General features: G+C 51.2%; 1 protein-coding gene and 1 long non-coding RNA gene across 3 annotated transcripts in view; one reads left to right on the top strand and one right to left on the bottom strand.

Annotated features, from left to right (window-relative positions):
- The first annotated feature begins 1,159 nt into the window (after positions 1–1,159).
- Positions 1,160–3,322, top strand: LOC129636718 (uncharacterized). Its single transcript, XR_008707101.1, has 3 exons — positions 1,160–1,258; positions 1,751–2,156; positions 2,501–3,322. It is a non-coding gene; the product is annotated as an uncharacterized LOC129636718 (long non-coding RNA).
- Positions 3,323–3,522: 200 nt separating this feature from the next.
- PAX2 (paired box 2) overlaps positions 3,523–21,250 on the bottom strand; it is a 78,236-nt gene continuing 60,508 nt past the window's right edge. The window contains exons 8-10 of one of the 2 annotated variants that reach the window (XM_055559917.1): positions 7,610–7,711; positions 5,330–5,416; positions 3,523–4,845 (exon numbers count right to left, since the gene is read on the bottom strand). In XM_055559917.1, the coding sequence (XP_055415892.1) occupies positions 4,769–4,845; positions 5,330–5,416; positions 7,610–7,711 (266 nt within the window). In that variant the 3' untranslated portion in view covers positions 3,523–4,768. The remainder of the gene's footprint in view (positions 4,846–5,329; positions 5,417–7,609; positions 7,712–21,250) is intronic. The other variant, XM_055559916.1, reaches the window with a different exon arrangement.

Genomic DNA, 21,250 nt, shown 5'->3' with positions numbered 1-21,250 from the left:
ATGCCTCCATGTCTTTGCTACTGTTGTTTCCTCAACCCAGGACAGTTTCTAATTATCATACTTGGTGAACCTCAGCTAGGAACTCTGTGGGAGCAGGGTGGGAACAGGGATAGCAGAATCAGAATTAGGTGAGTTCTGAGGAGCAACAGAGCTGGGGAACAGGCCCTGTTTGTGTTTGGGACTGCATTTAGAACAGGCAACTGCTCAAGGATTGTAAAGCATGTTTTGGGCCCCTCAGGCTGATTCTAGGAGGGACTATTCCCCAGGAGGGACACATAATAAAAGTTTTTTTTTGGGTAGAGGTGGTCACTGTTGACAGCAGGCCCTCAAAATCCAATTTGGTGTGAAGGAGACCCAGAAAGAGAACAGAAGGTAAGAAGTTCTGGTGGGACCCAGGTGAGAGGCACTGGCTCCCAATCTGATGAACTGAGCAGGACAGGGCTCCCATTCTGGGGCACCTGAAGGCAAAGCCAGGCATTGGGGGCCAGAGAACCACTCCACGTGATGTGTATGGCATTGCCTGGGCCAACCCAGTGCCCTGGCAACATCCAGAATCCACTTGCTTGACTTCAGGCAATAAAATCAGGAGTTCTGCCACACTGGATTTGGATTCTGAGCAGGCTCTCTGAAGTGGGGTAAACATTTTTGAGGGGTTGTAAAATAATCCATTTAGGCATGAGAAGAGAACATTGGAATTTCTTTGTATTCCAGTCTCATCCTTTTTCTATTTTATGTCTTATAAGATTTTTAATATGTTAGTTGAGTTTTTTATGGAATTTGTGAGTAAGTAAATATACTTATGGGCTTCCCAGGTGGCGCTAGTGGTAAAGAACCCACCTGCCAATACAGGAGACATAAGAAACACTGATTTGGGTTGGGAAGATCCCCTGGAGGAGGGCATGGCACCCACTCCAGTATTCTTGCCTGAAGAATCCCATGGACAGAGGATCCTTGCCTACAGTCCACAGGTTCACAAACAGTCAGACACTGCTGAAGCGACTGAGCACGTATGCACAAATATATTAGGAGTACAAATTCAGAATTCTTTTTACTGCTAGGATGTATGATCAAAGTAGTTTAAAGACCATTCTTCTAAGAGACTGGTGATTAAAAGGAGCAGTAGGGGCAAGTGGAAGGTGGGGCTGTCATTTAGTAATATGGGATTAGGGAGGAGACACAAGTGGTGATGCAGAAGGAAGCCGATGGACTTGACTGCTTCGGGGCTGGTTGATTTGTTGGGGTCCTGCAGGATCACGAAGTGAGTAGGCTGGGAAAAGAGGCCTGGGGAAAGACAGGCCTGTTGGAATCCTGATCGGAGGTAGAGGTCTAGGAGACAGTGTCCCCAGCCAATGGGAAAGGTCAGTCCTTAGTTTGTCTCCAAGTCCTGCTTGCAGCTGCCCAGCCACCCCTGGCAGCTCAGAACTTGCAGAGTATTTCAAGCGGGAGGAGGCAGAGATGGAAGTTGAGCTGGGAAGGTTTCCCAGGGGTAGCGAAGGAAAGTATCCTAGGGCAGAGACCAGGTGGAGGCTGTGGCCTTTGTGGGAGGGCTGGCGCTGGAGGTTGCTGAAGGGATGGAGGGCAGACCCCTTCCAAATATAACAGAAGTAGGCTGGACAATCACTCCATCCCTCCCCTGAACAGGACAGAGAGACATAGGGACAGACACAGTCAGCCTTCACTGGACACCTGGGCACAAGAACAGTCAGGGTGTCTGAAAAAACTAAGAGTTCTCCCATTTCCCTACCCCTAGACTCACACAGGAACATGCAGACCCACGCAGAACAACAGAAATGGGAGCCGGCGACCGGCTGCTTAATATGCGCCCTTAAGATACACCCAGACCGCACCGATCCTAGCGGCTGCTCGCCCGGGCGGGGACTGCGCAAGATCCAGGGGGCGCGCGAGGTCGCTTGAGCCCGCAGGTTCCCCCGGGTCTCTATGGGACTGGATGCTGTCCTGGCTAAGAAATAAATGCGCAGCGAGAAAACTGGCGGCAAGCGTTTGTGGTCTCTGGGCGGACTGGGGATAAAAACTGCGGCTGCGCGGAGGAGTGGTGGAAGGAGACAGGACAGCAAACAATCTCCCTACCACGCGGAGAGGGTCTCCGACGGCGAGTTGTGAGAGACTGCACCCTGAGTTTGGGTGTGAGTGGAGAGGTAGAGCGACCAAATCACTCGAAGTTATTCTCAAGTTTTGCAAAGCGAAAACTCCTTGCTCCAAGGGCGGGGTGGGGGTCGGGTGGGGGTGGGGATGGGGCGGGGGAGGGTGGCTTCTGATGCGCCGCCGATAGGTCTGGGCTAAGGGGTGGGAGAGGGGTCGCAAAGGGAATGCAGCTGAGAGGATTATTGAGGGTTTATTTGAGATCGACTAGTATGAGGGAAGGCCTGTTCCAGAGACAGGTAGAGACAAACTTGGAGCCATGGGGAGTGACATACAAAATTTTATTATTATTATTTATTAATTATTATTTATTATTATTATTTATTTGTCATGTGCACAGAAAAGAAAAGAAAAAGAATCAAAACGAACCGACGCGCTGAAGGTGGCCAAGGAGACCAGAGCCATCCGGGAATCTTTCGAGGGTTCGGCTGGGTCCTGGGTTTGGGCCCCTGTCGCGCCAGCCCTACAGGGACTGGAATGGGCCGGGCCTCGGCGTTTGAACCTCGGCTCCCTCGCCGCCCCGCTTGGGCCACTGGAGCCTGGCTGGGCACCGGCAGTTCCCTTAACTATTCTCTTTTCTCGTTTTCCTTTTCAAATAAAAAGGCTCGAAGGAGAGAGAGATCTGGGCGAGGACTCCAAGCCTTTACGGATTTGTTCAAGGATTTTTATTTATTTTTCACTTTTATTGACTTTGTTTCTGTTATTTCGAGTCGTCACGATCCACGGGTGAGGAGACATGCAGGGCGCATCGCCGCTACCGAGAGAGCAACTACGGGGCGGGGCGGCCCGGCCGCCGGTGGCCCAGAACCCACGGGGCACGGCCGCGAGGGGCGAACCTAGGGGCGGGCGCTGCCACCTCTGATCTAGCCTCAGCGGGGCAAGGCAGCCGGGGCAGGGCTGGGGAGAGAGACCGAGGGAAGGACAGAGACAGAAAGACAAGAGAGACGAAGACTGAGAGAGACCGAGACAGAGGCGGAGAGAAGCAGAGACGAGAGCTGGAAAGGGGAGCGATGCAGAGAGATGAGGAGAGAGCGAAAACACGGAATTACAGAGAAATAGCCAACAGAACAGAGGCGAGAGGAGTCCACAGGACCATGTTCGTCATTTTGCATAGAGATTTCTTTTCGTCATTTTTTGTAACATAAAAAAAAAAAGCCCCCCTCCCCCAGGACGTGCTGTGCTTTAGTGGGCGTGTAGCTGTGTTCCCCCCTCCCCCCCCCAGCGAGCGGCGACTCTCACAGCACAGACAGCGGGGCGTTATCTACAGGCAAGGCGGGCGGGCACCTGGGACTCTACCGGGAGGGGCGGGGCGGGAGGGGCGGGGTTATATACACGTGGGTTCGCCTTCACAAGACACACACCGTCTTTCTAAAAAGCAGCAGCCTGTTGGGTGTTTTTGTTTTCCTTTTTTGCAAAGACTATCATATTAAATACATGTAGACTTGACTTTTTGCGGTTCTGTTCAGTTCCTGCCAGAGGAAGAGGATGGAGGTGGGTGGAGTGGGCAGCCCCCCACCTTCCACTCCGCGCAGCTCAGATGCCAGCTCACACCCTGCTCCTACCACCGGCAGATTGAGTCTGTGTCGGGGCGGGGGGCGGGGGTCATCGGGTAACTGCTTGGGGGACCAGTGCCGCGGCCTGCAGAAACTGGTCCTGAGGCAGGCACGGGGACAGACTCAGGTGAGGTCGGCGAGTTAGGGAGGAGAGATGCAGAGCGACGTGGGATCGGAAAAGGACGGGTAGGAGGAGGAGCTGCAAGGTGGGTAGATGGAAGAGACGCCGAGGTAGGGGCAAGGCGGGGGCTGAGAATCTGGTCACTAGTAGGGGCTGCCTGGGCCCTTGCGAACTGGGCAGTTCAGGTGGAGTTGGGAAGAGCCAAGGGTCGGACTCGGTGGGTGCGGGCTGCTGGGGCCTTGTGTGCCTTGGGTCCCAACCTTGGAAACGCCTGACGATCCCCAAAGCGCATCCCTGAAGCCCGGCCCCCACGCCCCCATTCCATTCCACCTTCTGGGCAGGGCACACTCAGAAGGTGGGGGCTATCTGGCTGAAGCCGGGATTCGGACATTTTCCCGAGGTCTCAGCAGGAGGCTCTTCCTCCTTCTGCAGAAAATCGTTTTGTTCTTCATTTCCTTTGCCCAGTCCCTCCAGCGAAGCCTCCCGGCGCTCGCCGGAGCGTCCGAGGCGGGCTGCTCCCGGGCTGGGCCAGGCTGCAGTCCGCGCTGATTGTGTGTCACAGAAGGGTGTCCCCCGCGCAGCGGCGGGCCCGGCCAGAGTCCGGCGGTGCGGCTGGTGGGCTCCGGGCCAGGTCGGGCGAGGCGGGGACGAACTGTGTCGGGCCCTCCTCGCGACGCGGCGCAGTCCAGCAGGCGGGAAGGGGCGGCGGGCCCGGGCCTGAGGGTCCCGCCCGCGGCGTCACTCGTCCTGTCCCGCCTTGGACGGGGTGAAGTGAAGGGCTGGAGGGGTCCTGGGAGGGGGGGTTGGGTCTGGGGCGGTGGCCGGGAGGCTTCGGGTCGCGTCGATCCTGCCTCCCTCCGGGGCGAGCGGTCAGACAGGGACGATGTGGAGGCCGAAGCTGTCGGCCTGAAGCTTGATGTGGTCCCCGCGGTAACTAGTGGCGGTCATAGGCAGCGGCAGCAGCGGCAGGGGCGGAGCCCCGGGGGGCGGCACTATAATAATAAGGGGAACCTGGAAGTTAACACAGGAGAAGAATGGGCTGGGTGAGAGGACAAACAGGAGAACAAAAAAGGAAAGAAAAGCAAAGCAGAGACCTCCTCGTGCTGGGGTCTAGCAGGATCCGTGCAGGGAGACCTTGGCTGAGTTGCGGGGCCGGTTGCCCTCAGGAGAACTGCATTCACCGAGTGGGAGAGGGACCCGATCGGTGACCGCCGCCGCCCGACTGCGGACCTCGAAGGGGGCCCAGGGTGGGGCGGCGCAGAGCCTTGCAGCCGCCGGGAACAGATAGGAGCGAAGGGAGGGGCGGGAGGCGCGGGCTTCCTCTAGGGATCCCGGGGCCTCAGAGCTGCGCTAACGAGCCTGCCCGGCTGGGCGCCCAAAAGTCCGGTGGCGGGCTGTCGAACCCGCGTCCGGAAGCCGCACGGCCGAGCTGGCGGGCTGGCGGACCGGCGGACCGACACGCTGAGCCGCCGGCCAGCCAGGTGGCGGTACTCACTTAGTAAGGCGGGGTTGCTGAATCTCCAAGCCTCGTTGTAGGCCGTGTACTGGGGGTGGCTGTACGGGTTGCCGGAGAACTCGCTCCCTGCGGGAGGGCGGGGGAGTGGGGATCAGACACGCGCAAGGCCAGGGCGGACCCGATGTGCCCGGCCAGGGGCCTCCCCCGGGTCCGAGGTGCAGATGCTTAACAATCCACCTGGTCCGCAGGGGAGAGCCCGTGGTGGTGGTGGTGGTAGTGGTGGTGGGGTGTGTGTGTCTGCAGAAGCACCGACGCGCCTCCCACAGCGCCGCGGAGGTAGTTTCGGGGCGCTCTCTCGGAAGCGCTCCGAGTCACCCAGGAAGGGCTTGTTCTGAGTCCAGGGGCACCTACGCCCTGCGTTGGGGACCAAAGCCTTTTTAGTGGAGACTCTGGTTCTAGGAGCCACAGCCCCACAGGGTGGAAGCGGGGGAGGATGGCGAAGACAGGCTCTCGGGACACTTTGTCCCAGAAAGTCCTGGGAATGGCATCTCAGCACGGTGCCATTGCGAGGGGTGGGGGCTCTGCTGGGAAACACTCCCCTCCCATCTTTCCCTCTAGAGATTTGATACGTGGGCCACGCAGCAGGGGAAGGAAGCGGCGGGAGGAGGCAGGTGGACTGCCCGCGGGTTCACAAGCGGTGAACGGAGGGCCCCGTGGGCTGGGAGCCGTCGGAAGCTGCTTCCCTCCCTCCGCGCGAGAAAGGCCAGGCCCCCGGGTTTCCCCCTCGCCCTTTCTCCTGTGTGATGACCCCAGACTGTTTACAGTGATCCCTAACCGCGGGTTAAGTAGAGGAGAAGGGGCCCTTCTCGGAGAGGGAGCTGGGGTGGGGGTGGGGGATGCAGCCACTGGAAAGCCTGTTTATTGACGAGGAGGGAAAGCATGCGTGCAGCAGGATAATGAGCTTCTGAGCTCAACTGTGACCAAGAGGAACTGAGCTATCTCCTTCCCCATCGCTAATGAAACAAGTGTAATTTCCTCATCAGCACTAGATTCTGTTTAACGACTCCCCCCTTGCCACCATGAGCTCTCTGCGGTTCCCCTCACCCCATCTCCTTGCAGACTACCCCCCCACCCCCATCTCTCTGAGACCTCCAGTCTCCACCTGCTCTCGCCTGGGACCTTCCCAGAAGAATCTCCTTGCACCCAACACTCCTGTTCCCCCTACTCTAAATCTGGGCAGGAATCCCCCTACTCACCCTCAACTCTTTTTACCCAGTTCCTCAGCCCCCTGTTCTGCAACACCAGGCAGCAATCTCCCCCTCTGCAATCCCCCTCCCCTAGTTCTGCTGATCAAGGGCTGTCCCTGAATGGCCCATCCAGGAATGGGGCCAGTCACCCTATTCTATCCACACTCCCCCTTCCATGAGAGCTGAGCTTCAGGGAATGGGCACACAGAGGGTGCCCAGCAGGACAGGATGCAGGGCCAGTGACTCTCATCCTCTTTAAGACAAGAGTTTTTTGGTGTTGATGTGAATAGGAACTTCAACTCTCTGGCTTCAAGCCCAGCTCCCAATCTGGGGTGAGGGGTTGGGGAGAGCACGGCCTCCAGGTGTAGTCACCAGATCCTGCATATGGCCCCTTTCTCTCTGATCCACACAGCCCAAACCCAGCTCCTCGCAGAGGGGGACAGGTCAGATCCCCCAGGAGCAGTGAAGGCCCAGGGCTCCTCTGAGACGTGGAGGCACTCTAGGTTGTCTCTCTGAAGCCAGCCTCTCTGGTTCCTGCCACAGCCTGTCTTCTGTTCCTCTCTCCTTAGGGACTGACTCCCTTCTCTCCCTGGGGTGGGGTTGGCTCCTGGTCTTCCCAGTGGGTTGGTGTGGACCAGGGTGGTTTTGTCTGAGATGTGAGTCCCTTTGACTGACATGCCCCTGGAAATGGTTCTTGGCTCCAAGTTTCCATGGAAACCAGGGCAGGCTCTTCCAAGCAGTGTCAGCTGGCTGGGGGTGGGCTAGGGCACTGAGGGTGGAGCTGAGGCTGAGTGCTCCCAGGGCACAGGCTGGGGTGGGTGGGCACTGCAGAGGGGCCAGGACATACAGGGGGTACTTCTGCAGGCTCCCTCCATGGGGTGCTCAAGAGGGAGGGTGAGGGACCCCTGCTCCGGCCTCTAGGGAGACAGAGGGATAGAACAGCAGTAGTTTGTGGGAGAGGAGATATTGGGTCTCCCCCCGACCCCCAGTCTCAGACTACATACCATGCAGCAGTTTACCCACAGTTCGGCTACCCCCACCTAAATCAGGCAGCTACAGCTGGGTCACATACCAGGCACCATTCCTGCCAGGGTGGAGGTGGGGTAGCTTCCCTGGCCAGTGGGGGGCACGTGAGGGGGGTAACCAGGCAGAGTGGTGCTCGCCATGTCACGACCTGGAAAAACACAAAGGGGGAAGGGGTGAGGCCCGGAAGAGAGGGGTCTGCCTCTGCTCACACCAGGGTACTCTGTGGGAAAGAAGTATTGAGTGCAGACACGTGGGAGCAGAGCTGAATGAGAAGGTCCAGGTGAGCCCTTACATGTATCTAGCTTGTCACCTGAATGTCCCATGATCAGCTGTGTGTATGCACCTCTGCTCAGTGTAGCTCTTTGTGTGTCTCTGTGCATGTGTGTTGTAGAAGGCAATAGCAACCCACTCCAGTACTCTTGCCTGGAGAATCTCAGGGACAGGAGAGCCTGGTGGGCTGCCGTCTATGGGGTCACATAGAGTCAGACGCGACTGAAGCAACTTAGCAGCAACAGCAGCATTGCATATGTGTGTGTGTTTGCCTTTGCTTGTGTCTCTTTCTAGCCCAAACTCAGTTGGAGAAGGGAGGGAGATGACCTGGCTTTACTCTTCCTTCCCAGTGAGATACTCAGCTGTATCTCTCCAGTAGAAAAAACAACCTCTATCATCTTGCTCAGCTCTTCCCTCTCTGGTGCATATGGTTATTCCCTGTCCTCTCCAAGTGAAGCTGCAGGTGCTGGGCCTGGTGGGTGTGAAGAGCAGGGGCTGGCTGGTGGGCTATTTTCCTGTTAGTGTTTATGACATTTAAGTGATAGAAAACCATCTCCAAAGCAAATCAGGAGCTTGAGCCAGCAATACAAGTAGATTAGACCAAGTTTCAATGAGCAAGGTCTGCTCTGCCCACTAGCTGCTAGACTTCTGTCCCTGGAGGTGTCCGTTGCTAAGAGTCTGGAGAGTGGGAGGAAGGGCTTTCCTACTGTCCTGGAGTGAAGGCGAAGCATGCCAGTCTGAGGGAGATACCCATGGTCCACAGACATCTCTGGAACACAGCTGTCCCTGAATGGCTTTCCTTCCTTGCAGACCCCCTCCATTGCCATAAAGTGGTCACTGCCTCCTTTGCAATTTAGCATGCTCCAGTCTCTAACAATAATTTGCCCTCTCCCATACTTTCATGCCCTAGAGACTCATTCATCCTCTCCTGGGTCCCAGGTCCCATCTCTCCTCTCCATATTCCCCTTAGTCTCCTCTTCAGCCAGTGCCACTCTCCCACTCCAGTGCCTCTGTCCAACACTGGGAAGAGGTGTGGCTGGAAGAAGTCACAGAACTATGCATCTCTGGCCCACTTTCTTCTCATTGATGGCGTTAGACCTCATCCTCCTGATGGCTATTCCAAAGCGCTTCTCTCTCTCTCCTTGACACTCTCCCCTTAAAGTTGACCTCACCCCCAACTTCCCTGAAATGTGTGAGTTTCCTCACTGCTACCTTAACACATCTGAGTGATTCATCCTTCCCTAAATAGACAAAGACACAGCTCAGGCCTTTGCATTCCCAGCTGCCTGTGAACCTTTTCATTAGCTGTCCCACCATCACCTCAAACCTGACAGGAATAAAAGTGATCATCTTCCCCACAGTCAGTTCTACTGACCCACTTGAAGACCATCAGACCAAAACCTTTGGAGTTGTTCTTGACATAGCTCCCATCCCCTCACCATATGAAGTCAGTCACTAAGTGCCGTCAGTTTTCCTTAGCAATGTCTATTACAGCCATTCTCTTTCCATTTCCTCCATTTGTGTTCCCTGCCTCCACATTCTTCTTCAGTCTATCCCACGTGTGGCTGCTTGGTTAGCTCTCATGAAACATTGCTTTCATCACATCACTTCCCTTGCAAAACCACTGCAGATTCTCTGTAGTCTATAGTTTGAGTGTCTCTCTGGCAGTCTAAAGTCTACCAGGCTTTCAAAGCCTCTCTGGTACTCTTCCCACTCAGCTTTCTCAGCTCTGATTCTCACCCCTCCTGGTTTCATTTGACTGCTGTCACTGGCTTGGGTGCTGTGAAATCTCTGCTTTTGCCATGTGATTTTCTTCTTACTATCATGTCCCTCTCCTTCCAGCTCAAGCCTTAAAACCCCTACTGTTCTACCTATCAGAGAAGTTTCTCTCTTCTGAAATTTTCTATAATTTCTGTCCTCCATGGTTTACCAGTCCCTATAGTTCACGAAGCATCAGCCCTATTGTTTGCTTCCTCAAACAGATCATAATGAAACCAAGGGCAGGCCCTGTCTTCTGCTCTATCTTGCAGTTGAAAATATGGTAGATGCTCAATAAAAATTTACTGATTAATTCTCTCTCAGTCTATTGGATTTAATAGACTTAATTAATGGACTTCATTCCAGGTGGGTTATATTGTTTTCTGTTTCATATACGTTGGTGTCCTTTGGAGAGGAAAAGCTGAGCAAAATGTAAATTTTAAATCTGCTTCTTCTGTACAAATAGTTTGAATAATGGATTATGAATTTTTATAAGATGATGAAAGATTTATATAGGATGATGAAAATGAGGGACTCATATGTTGTGAGTCAGCTTTATCATGCCATGGAATGATAGTCTTTCTACCTATCTAACATAGCTAATCTCTTACATTTCAAAACTGAAGAGCAGAACTGTCAAACAGAGATCACTTTGGACTCCCAGAGAGATAGAAGAATCTATGTTTGCTTTGTTGTGGGTTTTCTTTCATTGACTTCTATTGTCAACTAAATGTATGACCCTCCTTGACTATCTCTCAGTGGAGAGGACCAGAAGTGGACAAGTCAGCAACATCTATCAATTTCTAGGGAGATTAGTGATATGGCATTTTGTGGTCAAAAAAGTCCCAAGATAGAGGAGAGTTAGGGAGGATGTAGAGGCTTTGGTAGCTCAGACGGTAAAAGCATCTGCCTACAATGCAGGAGACCCAGGTTCAATCCCTGAGTCGGGAAGATCCCCTGGATAAGGAAATGGCAACCCACTCCAGTACTCTTGCCTGGAAAATCCCATGGATGGAGGAGCCTGGTAGGCTACAGTTCATGGGGTCACAAAGAGTCAGAGAGGATTGAGGGACTTCACTTTCACTTTCAGAGGTTTTGAATTACAAAAATATAGAAGACCAATTCTTGGTCTTTGGTGGCCTAATGGCCACCAAACAGCCAGGAAAAGAAGGACGCTTCTTCTCAATAAATAGGAATTTAAATGCATTTGAATTTTGATTTTCAGCTGCATGGTTCTCACAGCTTGTTACACACAAATTCCTTGCACTCTAAGGTCCTGTCACACAATAGCTTACCTAGCTTCGGGAGAGAAGAGGAAGTGGGATAACCAGAAAGGCATTACCAGCTACCTGGAGGCACCACTATGCAGTGTTTATTTCCACTGGAGTTTTTCTTTTGCAAATGATCCAGCTTGCAGCCACAGAACTGTTGATTGAGAGGCACATTTCTAAATTCTATTTAAAAAAGACAACTGAATCTGGGAAGCGCTATTCAAATATTTTCGAAGTGTGAGATAAGACACCCACGATGAGGAAAAAGCATAGAAAGCTTCCTGATGTTGTGCACACAGCTGTGCTTCTACTCTCCTGGATTCTGTAACATCAGTATCACCACCAAGAAGTGCCTGTTCAGGACCCCTGAGCCAACAAAGGTATAAGCCACTGCATACAAAGCACTCTCAACGGCTTCATTAGCACACAGGTGACAACCGAAGAGCAGGAGCAAATTGACCAAATTCTTGCCAGAGCCATATATCCTTCTGGAACACCATTGTCAATAATGGAAAACACATACTGCAGGAAGTTTTCAAATTACTAAGACCATCATACCATTTGCCCAGCAGCATTCTGTGAGCAAGCCTCTTTCAGTGAGTGAATATGAATGGGTAATGGAATCTGTGCAAGGAAGAATCAACAGAGGACTGGGCCTTGCATTACTACAGATGAGTGGACGAGCGGGAGTGAAGATGGACTCTAAAACTGAGCATAACCACCTTCTTCAAACAAACAGGCAAAAGTGCAGAAAGAGGAGGAAACAGCTTCAGAGAAGAATACATGGCTCTAAAATATGTATTATTTGACAGACATAGGAAGCAGTCAAGCATTTGCTTTGCTCACTGGTGATGCCAGGAACATGAAAGTGGGGCCAAGCATCACACATGAATAAAACCGCACATACTATAAGAGGATGGGCATTTCTCTTTGGATAATTGTTTCCTAAGATGACACAGTTTTAGAGATGCAAGAGCCTTGGAGATGTTGGGTCTCACTTCCTTGTTTTAAAGAAAATGGGGGCACAGAGAAGCATTGTGACTTTCCTATTGCTGCAGAGCTGGTAAATGACAAAGCATGAAGCCCTATCTGTACCACACTGCCTTTCAATGATAACATGAAGCCAGATCCTCCCCAAATGCACCAAAGAAAAGGAAAAAGAAGTCTTCTGACAAGCAGAATCTCATATTGTCACCACTGCTATTAGGATGATGCAAGAAAAACAGGACACAAAGAACAAAATATTGACACTGAAAGTCTGCAGTAAAACTCCATGGGGTTGGGTATTAATCTCCTTTGAGAGTTTTCTGAAAAACAAAGAAGCTCTTCAAGAAACAGGAGTAGTTGAGATTCTAAAGTACCCAGAAGTGTTAGAAGCACTGTACTTGATGAGGATGTCTTCTCAGTTCAACTGCAGAAGTCCCTGAAGATTCTAAAGCCAATTTCTACAGCAATCGCTACATCTGAATCAGACAGTGCACTTTCGTCAGACACTCCTTACCAAATGGGCCAGATCAAATCAACTGTTTGGGAGAAACTAAGTGCAGTTCCTCCTACAAGTACAGAGAAAAGCAAAGTGAGGCTTTATTAAAAAAATTTCAGTCCCTGGTTAATTTATGCTACTTTGTCAGCTCTAAGATCCAAGGGCAGAGCTGTGTTTCTACTTGCACCTAGACTAGCTAGCATTCACTGAGCACCTACTAATTACGCTAGGTGTTGTCCCAAATATTTTCTATATATTATCTCATTTAATCCCAATATCAACCTATGATGTTGATCTGGTTTTTTTAATCCACATTTTATAGATGAGAAACTGAACCTCAGAGGGGACAAGTATTATGTTCAAGATTTCACAGCTCATAGATGACAGAACCTGGACTACAGAACAAGCAGTATACTCGGAAATGGGTTCTAGAATGACATTCTCAACTACTGTAGACCCAGAAATAGGTATTTGGTCCAGGAAAGTAACCTGGGATTATGCTAAGCAAATCCTTCCTATAATAGAACATTGCGTCACTTCTTGTTTCTTGCATATTTCAAGTTCTTCCATTTTCTACAGCAAGTGTTTTAAACTGGGGATCACCGGTCCTGTAGGGTATCATTGATGGGCTTAGGGAGTCCATATAAAGCTATACATAAGATGTCACAGTCATACTTATGCCATACTTAGATGGCTTTTTATCATGTTCTCAAAAGTATTCATGACTCAAAGATTAGTAGGCAGTTTTTATAAAAAAAAGACCAAAGACACTGATTAGTAAGAAAGACACTGGTTTGTTTGAAACCATTTGAATTGTACCAATAAACCAGATCATACAAAGAACAGTAGAATAACATGTGAAGAAACAGGAAGGCTTATCTCAAGTAAGACAAATGTCAGCATCCAGAAGACCAAGGAAATAATAAAAAGGAAGCCACCAAAGCAGCACAGATGCTTTCATTCACTGATGGCAGGACAACAAGACTTATTAGACACAGATTTATACAGTAAAAGTTATATTCAATGAGCTTAGAGATGCCTTCCCTCAGCATCTTTCTCTGAAAATGAGCACTTTTGCTATCCACTTGACACTACGGAGGACCCTAAGGGGAGAAAACATAACTCTTGTTTTACTATCCTAACCTCAAGTTTTGTCTGCTTCTCATACGGTAGTGAAAATGAAGACATTAGATTGCTTCAAGGTTGGCAGTCTGTGCTTGCATTTGACACAAGCGTTTATAATACTTTCAAGAATGCACAGTTATTAAACTTGTAATTACTGTCTAAATATACTGTACATTTACATTCACTACATCAATTATGATCACTTTAGGACCAATCCCAGTTATATAGAATACACCCAAGCAACAACTTTAAATCTGTAAAAGATGTTTTAATAGGAGAGGGGAAGAAATTTCTACCTATTTCATTTTGTTCTTGATTTTCCAGGTTTCCAGATTCTCTGGAAGATTTCTCCTGGGGGTCAGAGATGCCTGTGTGAGGGCCTGCAGCCCCAGGCTCTGTCTTGGCCCCATAGCTCCTCATCCAGAGGCTGGCCTGCCTTGGGCTCCAGCAGAGGGGGCTGTTTCTGCAGCTCAGGGCGGCTGCTCTCCCAGCCAATCTGGCTTCCCACCCACAGCTGGACCTCTGTTCCCTGGGGTGTCCTGGGCAGGGATGCCACTCACAGCTATGTGGGCGGAATGAGGCCTGCACCTTGACAACCAACCTGCTGGACACAGTCAGTCGTGCTGTTACTGCCCTTCTGCCAGCACACAGCCCAACTGGGCCACGCCAGCCTGCTGGCCCAGGGCCCCACAAGAGGTGCTCCTATAACTCAGCTGGACCATGGATGGAGCTGCAGCCTTAGGATCCTGGGAGAAGGACAGGGAGTGCTGCAAGAATCGAATTCTCAAAGGACTGAAAGGGAACTTGACTATCCTCTAGTCGAAGTCCCTCATTTTGCAGAGGAGGAAAGTGAGGCTCAGAGAGAGCCTCTCCTCTTTCTCTTCCCCAGGCTACCACCTTCTCTGGCTCCACTAGCAAGTCACAAATGAAGAATGGAGTCTTTAGGTGCTGGCACTCTGGAGGCTGGGCCTGGCCTCGCTGATGGGCTCCCAACCCCTCGTGCTGGGTGGGCAGAGGTTAAGCCTGTTTGCACAGTCTCTTGATGCTCCAGGTCTCCCAGTTCCTCTCTGGCTTTATTTTGTTCTCTGAGATTGCTGAATTGTCAGTTCTAATCCTTCCTGAAAGCGCAGCGTTTTTCAGGCACTCTGTGTAAGTGAGACCCTAATCCCAAGGAAAACGGCCACTTAAGCTGCCAGAGCATTAGGCTGCTCTCTGAGCCTACTGCAGGATTTCCTCCCTCCCCAGCCGCTCCCCCTCCCCACTCCACCGACCAGAGGAGGAGAGGGGGAGGATTTCAGGCTGAAGGTGTGCAAAGCCCTCTCTGAAGTAACAACAGTGGCAGGGCTTGCCTCCCAAAGCTCAGGGCTGAAAAAGTGCTGGTTTGTTTGTACCGAAGCTACAGCTCAGAACCTGGGAAGGAAGGGTTCTGATTACCCTGGGGTGGGGGTCTTCCTGTCACCTCGTTAGGGTGACTGGCTCTATAGGGGAAACAGCCTTTTACTTAGGTGATTCCGAGACCACCAGGGACATTTCTGAGTCCTTGGTGCCAATACATACCTATAACATTCACTGGGACACCACTATTTAGGCTTTCTGGTCCTTCAGGAAAGGCTGGGCTGGCTGCCTTCACTTTTACTTAGCCAACCTCTTCTTCTTAATACCGAATAATGGAATAAATAGGTTTAGTGCTGGGGGGTCCCTCCTCCCACCTTTGGAGAACTCTCCTTTGGGACACTTCAAGCATCTCTAAATATCTACAGCAGCAGAAAGGTTCCCTATAACCCAGCTAACCATGAAAACAGTGCCCAGTGTTCTCTCTCTCTCTCTCTTTGGCTAGGTCACGCAGCATACAGGAGGATCCTAGTTTCCAGACCAGAGATCAAACCCTCGCCTCCTGCACTAGAAGCATGGGGTCTTAAACCACTGGACCACCGGGGAAGTCCCCAGGGAAGTTTTCTACTAGGCAACACTTTTTTTTTTTTTTTTTTTTTTGTAGTTGGCTACTACATGCATTTGAAATAAAGATTGTTGCTCCCTCAAAAATATTTTGATTTAAATTCAAACTGTCCTCTCTCCTTGATCTCTAAATAAATCAGTGAGACCATGCTGTGGAGGGCCAAATACAGTCCATTTGGCATGCTCAGCCTTTGGGTCTCATGGATGGAAGGAGGAGATGAAGGGAGGAGTCAAGAGGAGAAGCCCAAGGTAATGGGCCAAATTTGAGCTCAACTTAGAAGCCCATAGAATTACATCTTTGCTAAGATGCCAGAGAGCCCTTTATAACTTCTTCCTCTTCCCCATGCCTCTCCTTCCCTCAGTGGCTCCATTAGCAGCCCAGGGGGTTTTGTCCAAGGCACCCTGCTGGGGAGGGCAGCCCATCACTGCTGGGATAGCTGGTGAGCACAGTCATGGGTGTAGGATTGGGGCTGGAGATTAGGGTGGCACAGCTTTTATTGTGTTCAAATTTGACCTGACTCTCCCAGTCCTAGAGTAAATTAATGACTTTTATTTGAAATATCTTTTCCCTCTAGAGGTGGACTGAATGAAGGAGGAAGGGAAGGAGCCCTGATCCAATGACTCCCTAGCCTGCAGACCCACAGCACCCACATTATCTGTCAATGTCTCATTGCTATGGAAATGCCCCCATAATTAAATCAGAGTTGATGTCTGGGGGCTGGTGGTCCTTGGGGATGTGTCTGGAGGCCTCAGGGATGTTTGGAGGAGGCTAGCCTTTTATCAGTGGGCCTTCTCAGCTGAGGAGAAGCCCTCTTGGCTTCATTCAGCCGCCACAGCACAGGCTCTATGACTTGCTATGTGTCTGAAGTTACCCTAGCCCTCTCCTTTCAAGGTTGGAGAGAAACTGATGTCTGTGCCCTAAATTCCTCTAGCTAATCAGGGGCTTTGAGCTGACAGACAAGGCTACGAGACTCCTAGCCTCCTTCAGAAACATTTCTCAGCCTTTATTGCCCTCTCCTCCCCCAAGGGGCTGGCCAAGGGCTAAGCTGTTTGTTTTATGGAGGGAAATGCAGTCACATTGGAAGGGGGTTGTTAACTACAGGAAAGAGGCATTTCCTAGAGGTCCTCAGGACTCCTGGAGCAAGAGGAGGGTTTCCCAGGGTCCACGCCTCTAGGCCACTTTCGCTCACCATCCCAGCTGTGGGTAAGGAGGCTGAACTTTTAATAGTCCTCAACCTTTTCTCAGAAGCTGAGCCCACACAACTCTCTCTAGGCCCCAGGGGCCAGTCCCTGGTTTGCTTTGAACTTTGCCTTACTGGTTTCCTCCACCTCTGCTCAAATTTACCAGCTTCCAGAGGAACCCCATCTTCTGCTCCCTCCCCTGCCGTGGGTGGTATTTCCTGCTTAGGCAGCATCTCCTCCCAGATCTCAGCTACAGGTTCCTGTAGACCTGCAGTCTCTAGGCATCAAGAGAAATTTCCCTGAGCTCTTGAATAAAACCAGCTTATCCCCACCAGGGTGGGGAAGCTAATAAGGCTTTTTAGAAATTTCCCCATAAGGGAGGAATGGACCGTCCCTGCTACAGTTGTCCAATGTTCAGACATTTTTCCGAAAGGGAAGATTCTCTGCTGAGACTTAGCAGTATGGGAGCTTGGATAAGAAGGCGACAGGCTCTACTTTCAGGGCTGCCTGGGGGTCCTCTCTTTCCATGCCTCCAAGTCCCCAGAGAACACAATCTAGGTGTCTTCTTTGCCTTTTTAAGGTCACTATTACCTGACTAGTTGCTGAGCAGTGGTGAGGAAGGGGATGTGGGATCCAGATCTGTGATTAACACAAAACATACTTTTAGATGGAGGAATAAATGGCAACCCACTCCAGTATTCTTGCCTGGGGAATCCCCATGGACAGAGGAGCCTGGCGGGCTGCAGTCCATGGGGTCGCAAGAGTTGGACATGACTGAGTGAGTAAGCACACCCACCCACACTTTTAGAAATAATTTTTAGAATTTTAAACACGCTTACTATATAGTTGCTTTTGAATTGTTCTGGATAGTTTTGGATTGTTATTATCTCTAATTCTTGGGGGGTACTAATTGTTCTGCTTATTACTTCTACTAACTCTCCCTCATAATGGTCTGTATTTATATGAGGTCTGTCATTTGTTGTACTGAGCTCATCTGTAGTGGTGGACTTGTTTCTGTGGGAGTCCCATGTCCTCTGGATTGTACAATGTCTCTGCAAAGAAGATTTGCCCTCGTCCTGCTGGGGTTTCTGAGTAGGTTACTATCCTGGATAAATTTGTATGTAAGTTCTTAGCTGGGAGTTCCTGCCACATCCCCATGGTGTAAATTTGGACTCAGGGTTAGGCTTGGGGTCTCCACTTCTCGGAGAGACATTACTTTGCCCTCACTTGTTTCCGTGGGCCCTGGGGATGACTGCGGTTTCCCTTTCATAGACAGTGCTGTCCTGCTTTGTTCCTGACTTTATTCAGGGGAATACTCAGTTCTAGTTGTTGCTTCTCTGGGGCCCAAGATCATGTTTTCTGTCTGGTATGTTACAACCCCAGCCTCCCCCAGTTAGGGTCTGCCTCCAGTGTGGCCTCTCACACTTTGCTCTGGGTTTGAATCTCCCTTTGTTTCTGATACCAGAGGGTGAGGTTTGGTTGTATATTAGCAATTCTAATTGTTATTTATCCAGCTGTGTTTTGGTGAGTTTAGCTTGCCTTGTTTCTGGACTCGATCTCATTTATCTGTTACCCCCTGGGACTTAGAGGGTGGGGAGAACTTTACTTGCATAAAGCTCCCTAGTGCTCAGCACTGAGCCTCACCAGAGGCTGTGAAGCCCACTCACTCAGGGCAGCAGCTCTGGGGCCCAGTGTATCCCTTGGGTTCTAGAGTGAACATGGAGAGCCACTGTACAAGCCCTGACTTCCTCCCACACCATCTTGCTCCACTGGGGCTCCCGGGCAGGGAACTTGCTCTCATTATCAGGGTGGATCTTCACCAGGCAAAGGGACTCTCTAAATGCTCAGAAGCATCTGCAAGTGACTTTGGGAATCCTGAAACTAGTATTCATCTTACTCTTGCAGATCAACATCACTGCCAAGGTCCCTTCACACTCTCTGCAGCTGCAGACCTGGCCAGGCACACAAGAGGAGTCACAGTGAGGAGGTCACGGGAAAGCTCTTTTCTACCAGTGATGGGAGACTTGGAGGCATCAGCACACAGTCAGAACCAGAGTCCTCACTGAAAAGACTCTGACTCAAAGGCCCTTGGGACCACTGAGGGGTTGATGGCAGCCCTGCTCTGAGGTCCTTTGAAAGGGTAAGAAGGTGGTAGAAGGTTGCTACAGCCAGGCAAACTGAGGAAGCTTGGGGCTAGAGTGCCCCCCACCCACTCTCTCATCCAGTTGGCCCCCTTTTCCTTATCACTTAGGAGAGACTCGGCTCTGTTCCAGACCAGCAGCCTAGAGCAGTGGGCTGGAGAGAAGAGATGCTGCTGAGCTGGAGCGGCCCAGCGGCGGAAGGGAAAGTGGGTGATAAATTTAAATAACCAGCTTGACTTGGCAGCTTGCTGAGTTGTGATGCGGTGAAATTAAAATCTCGGCAGAACTTGCAACCACTACCCAGAAAAATCCGTCTCCCTCTCTGGTTCCATGATGGAAGGTGGGGAGGGGAGGCGTTGGGGCCAAGCCCCAGCCTCCAGCAGCCACCCTTGCTTGCAATGTGATTAGCTGTGTCCTGGCCCACTGCGCTCCACTCTCCCCTCCAAACAATAGTCCAGGTTCCTCTCTCTTCTCAGTCCTGACCTTGTGGAACAGCTGCATCAAGTGGCTGGTGAAGTTTGAAATCAGCCTCTAGTGCCAGGAGGTGGCAGGAATATCAATAAGGTCGGCTTGTCGGGTTGGGCTAGGGCTTCCTGAGCTGTTTCCTTAGGACTCACTTGCAGAGGTTTACAGCCTCAGCTGCCTGTCCCCTGGGAGGAAGATGAGCTGGAAGTTTAGTTTAGGATATGGGAGGTGAAGAAGGCTCCTCAAACACCTGAGCACATTCAAGCCGGACTGTGGCCACAGGATGCCCTCTCTTACCTGGAGCACACACATGGCCAGAATCACCTGCTGGAAAGCTCCAGCCCTTTCCTCCCTGACCAAAGCCCTTCATACTATCCAGCCAAATAAAATCATCAAGAATCTTAGGGGAGAATTTTTTCAAATACACCAAAAGCCATTCCTGTATCCGAGCTGTGCTTGGAACCCAGTTCTAGATACCAACATTCTTCTAGAAAAACTCACCCGAAATCCACCTCTCTGATGTCCGCTCTCTTTACATCACTGTTCACTGCTACCCACAAACTCCGGGCCTGAAGGCCAACTTGCTGGACCCAACTCCTGAGATGGTCCAGGAAACCTCTGGGCACTGCCCTGTTTCTCACCTTGACAGTACCTCCAGCAAATTCTGTTCATCCCCATAATAAACACATCATGAATCATACATCTTTAAGAGATTATGCAAATTAGGAGGACATAAAATCAACAAAGATCAATAACTGCAGCCGTTTAATTGCCAACAAAAACATTTTAAGAATGAGCATAATCTGTAGCCCTTTCTTGGGTAATGGCACCATTAATCCAAACCTTGGATCTTGGCCTAAGTGTAGAAAAATCATTCCCTGCCCCCTTACCTCCTCCCATGGCCCCTCCCCCACTTCTCCACACTCTTCTCTCTTTTTGGTAATTTCCAGTTTCTGAGCGAGTTTCCCCGTCATTACCACTGGTGAACAGCTCCGAATGTTAATGGTTCTGCTTTTGTTACTCCTCGCTTGATTGAAATGTCGCATACAGATTGAGATGTTAGTGCTAACTTGCCACCTGGGAATGTCAAGCTGGGTCTGAAATGAACTTTTCTCACACTTGGATCCAGATGGATCAGCCGGAGATGTTCCCAGGCTGAGCTGGGACCGTTCCAGGGCCATGGGGGGGAGGCAGGCGGGGGGATGCTCAAGGTGGAGGCACTTTTCTGCACCAGCCTGAGTTCTCCTGCTGTAGGAACCCTGCCCCAGAGATCCTTATCTCCACTCCAGAAAGCCTCTACCTTCTGGATGGTGGCCCTGGGCCCAGGGAAGCATAGCTGGGGTTAGAGAAGTCTCTTGGACTCTGATTTGCTGCTGCCTTAGGGTGGGCCACCTTTGGGAAGTGACGACTGTAACTCTCAGCAGATCAGAAGAAACGTGACCCATCCTAGGCCATCGCTCTTCCTTGGGTCGGAACGCCCACAGCTCAGAGAGCTTCTGTACTGGGCGATGGACTGTCTCCTGCTGAGGGCCAGTGGGTCCTGTGTTGTGTCCTGACCCAGCTTTTGGCTGTCACTCCCAAAAAGCCTGTCCAGAACTCAAACTCTGACTGCCTAGCTTAAGAGCTCAACTCTGTCCAGCCTGGAAACAGTGGGTCTGGGACACCCCTTAGGGAGAATATGGAACAGCAAGCATCAGGGCTCTCCCAAGCTCCCAGGCAGAAGACGGTGGCCGCTTGCAGCCTGTCTCAGACCTGAGCCGCGTTCAGAACAGCTCCAAGTTGGAACCTGTCCTCCAGTGGGGCCAAGCCCACTCCCTGTCTCTGCTGCTGGCTGCTTACAGCTGGGCTGCCAGGTCCCCAGGCCACCTCCGCTCGCCTTGCTCGGCAAGTAATGCCTCAGCGTCTCCCAATCCCCACCGAGACCCTTTTCAGTCATTCTCTCTCCCAAGGAACAAACGGCACATTGGCTTTATTGTCTCCAGAATAATTAGGTGAATTTTAATAACACCTCGATGTGTGTCTCTCCCACTTGGGCA

Source organism: Bubalus kerabau, chromosome 22 (genome assembly GCF_029407905.1).
Source record: "Bubalus kerabau isolate K-KA32 ecotype Philippines breed swamp buffalo chromosome 22, PCC_UOA_SB_1v2, whole genome shotgun sequence".
Taxonomy (NCBI): domain Eukaryota; kingdom Metazoa; phylum Chordata; class Mammalia; order Artiodactyla; family Bovidae; genus Bubalus; species Bubalus kerabau.
The sequence above is the reverse complement of the archived record's forward strand: the minus strand, read 5'-3'. Positions and strand labels throughout refer to the sequence as shown.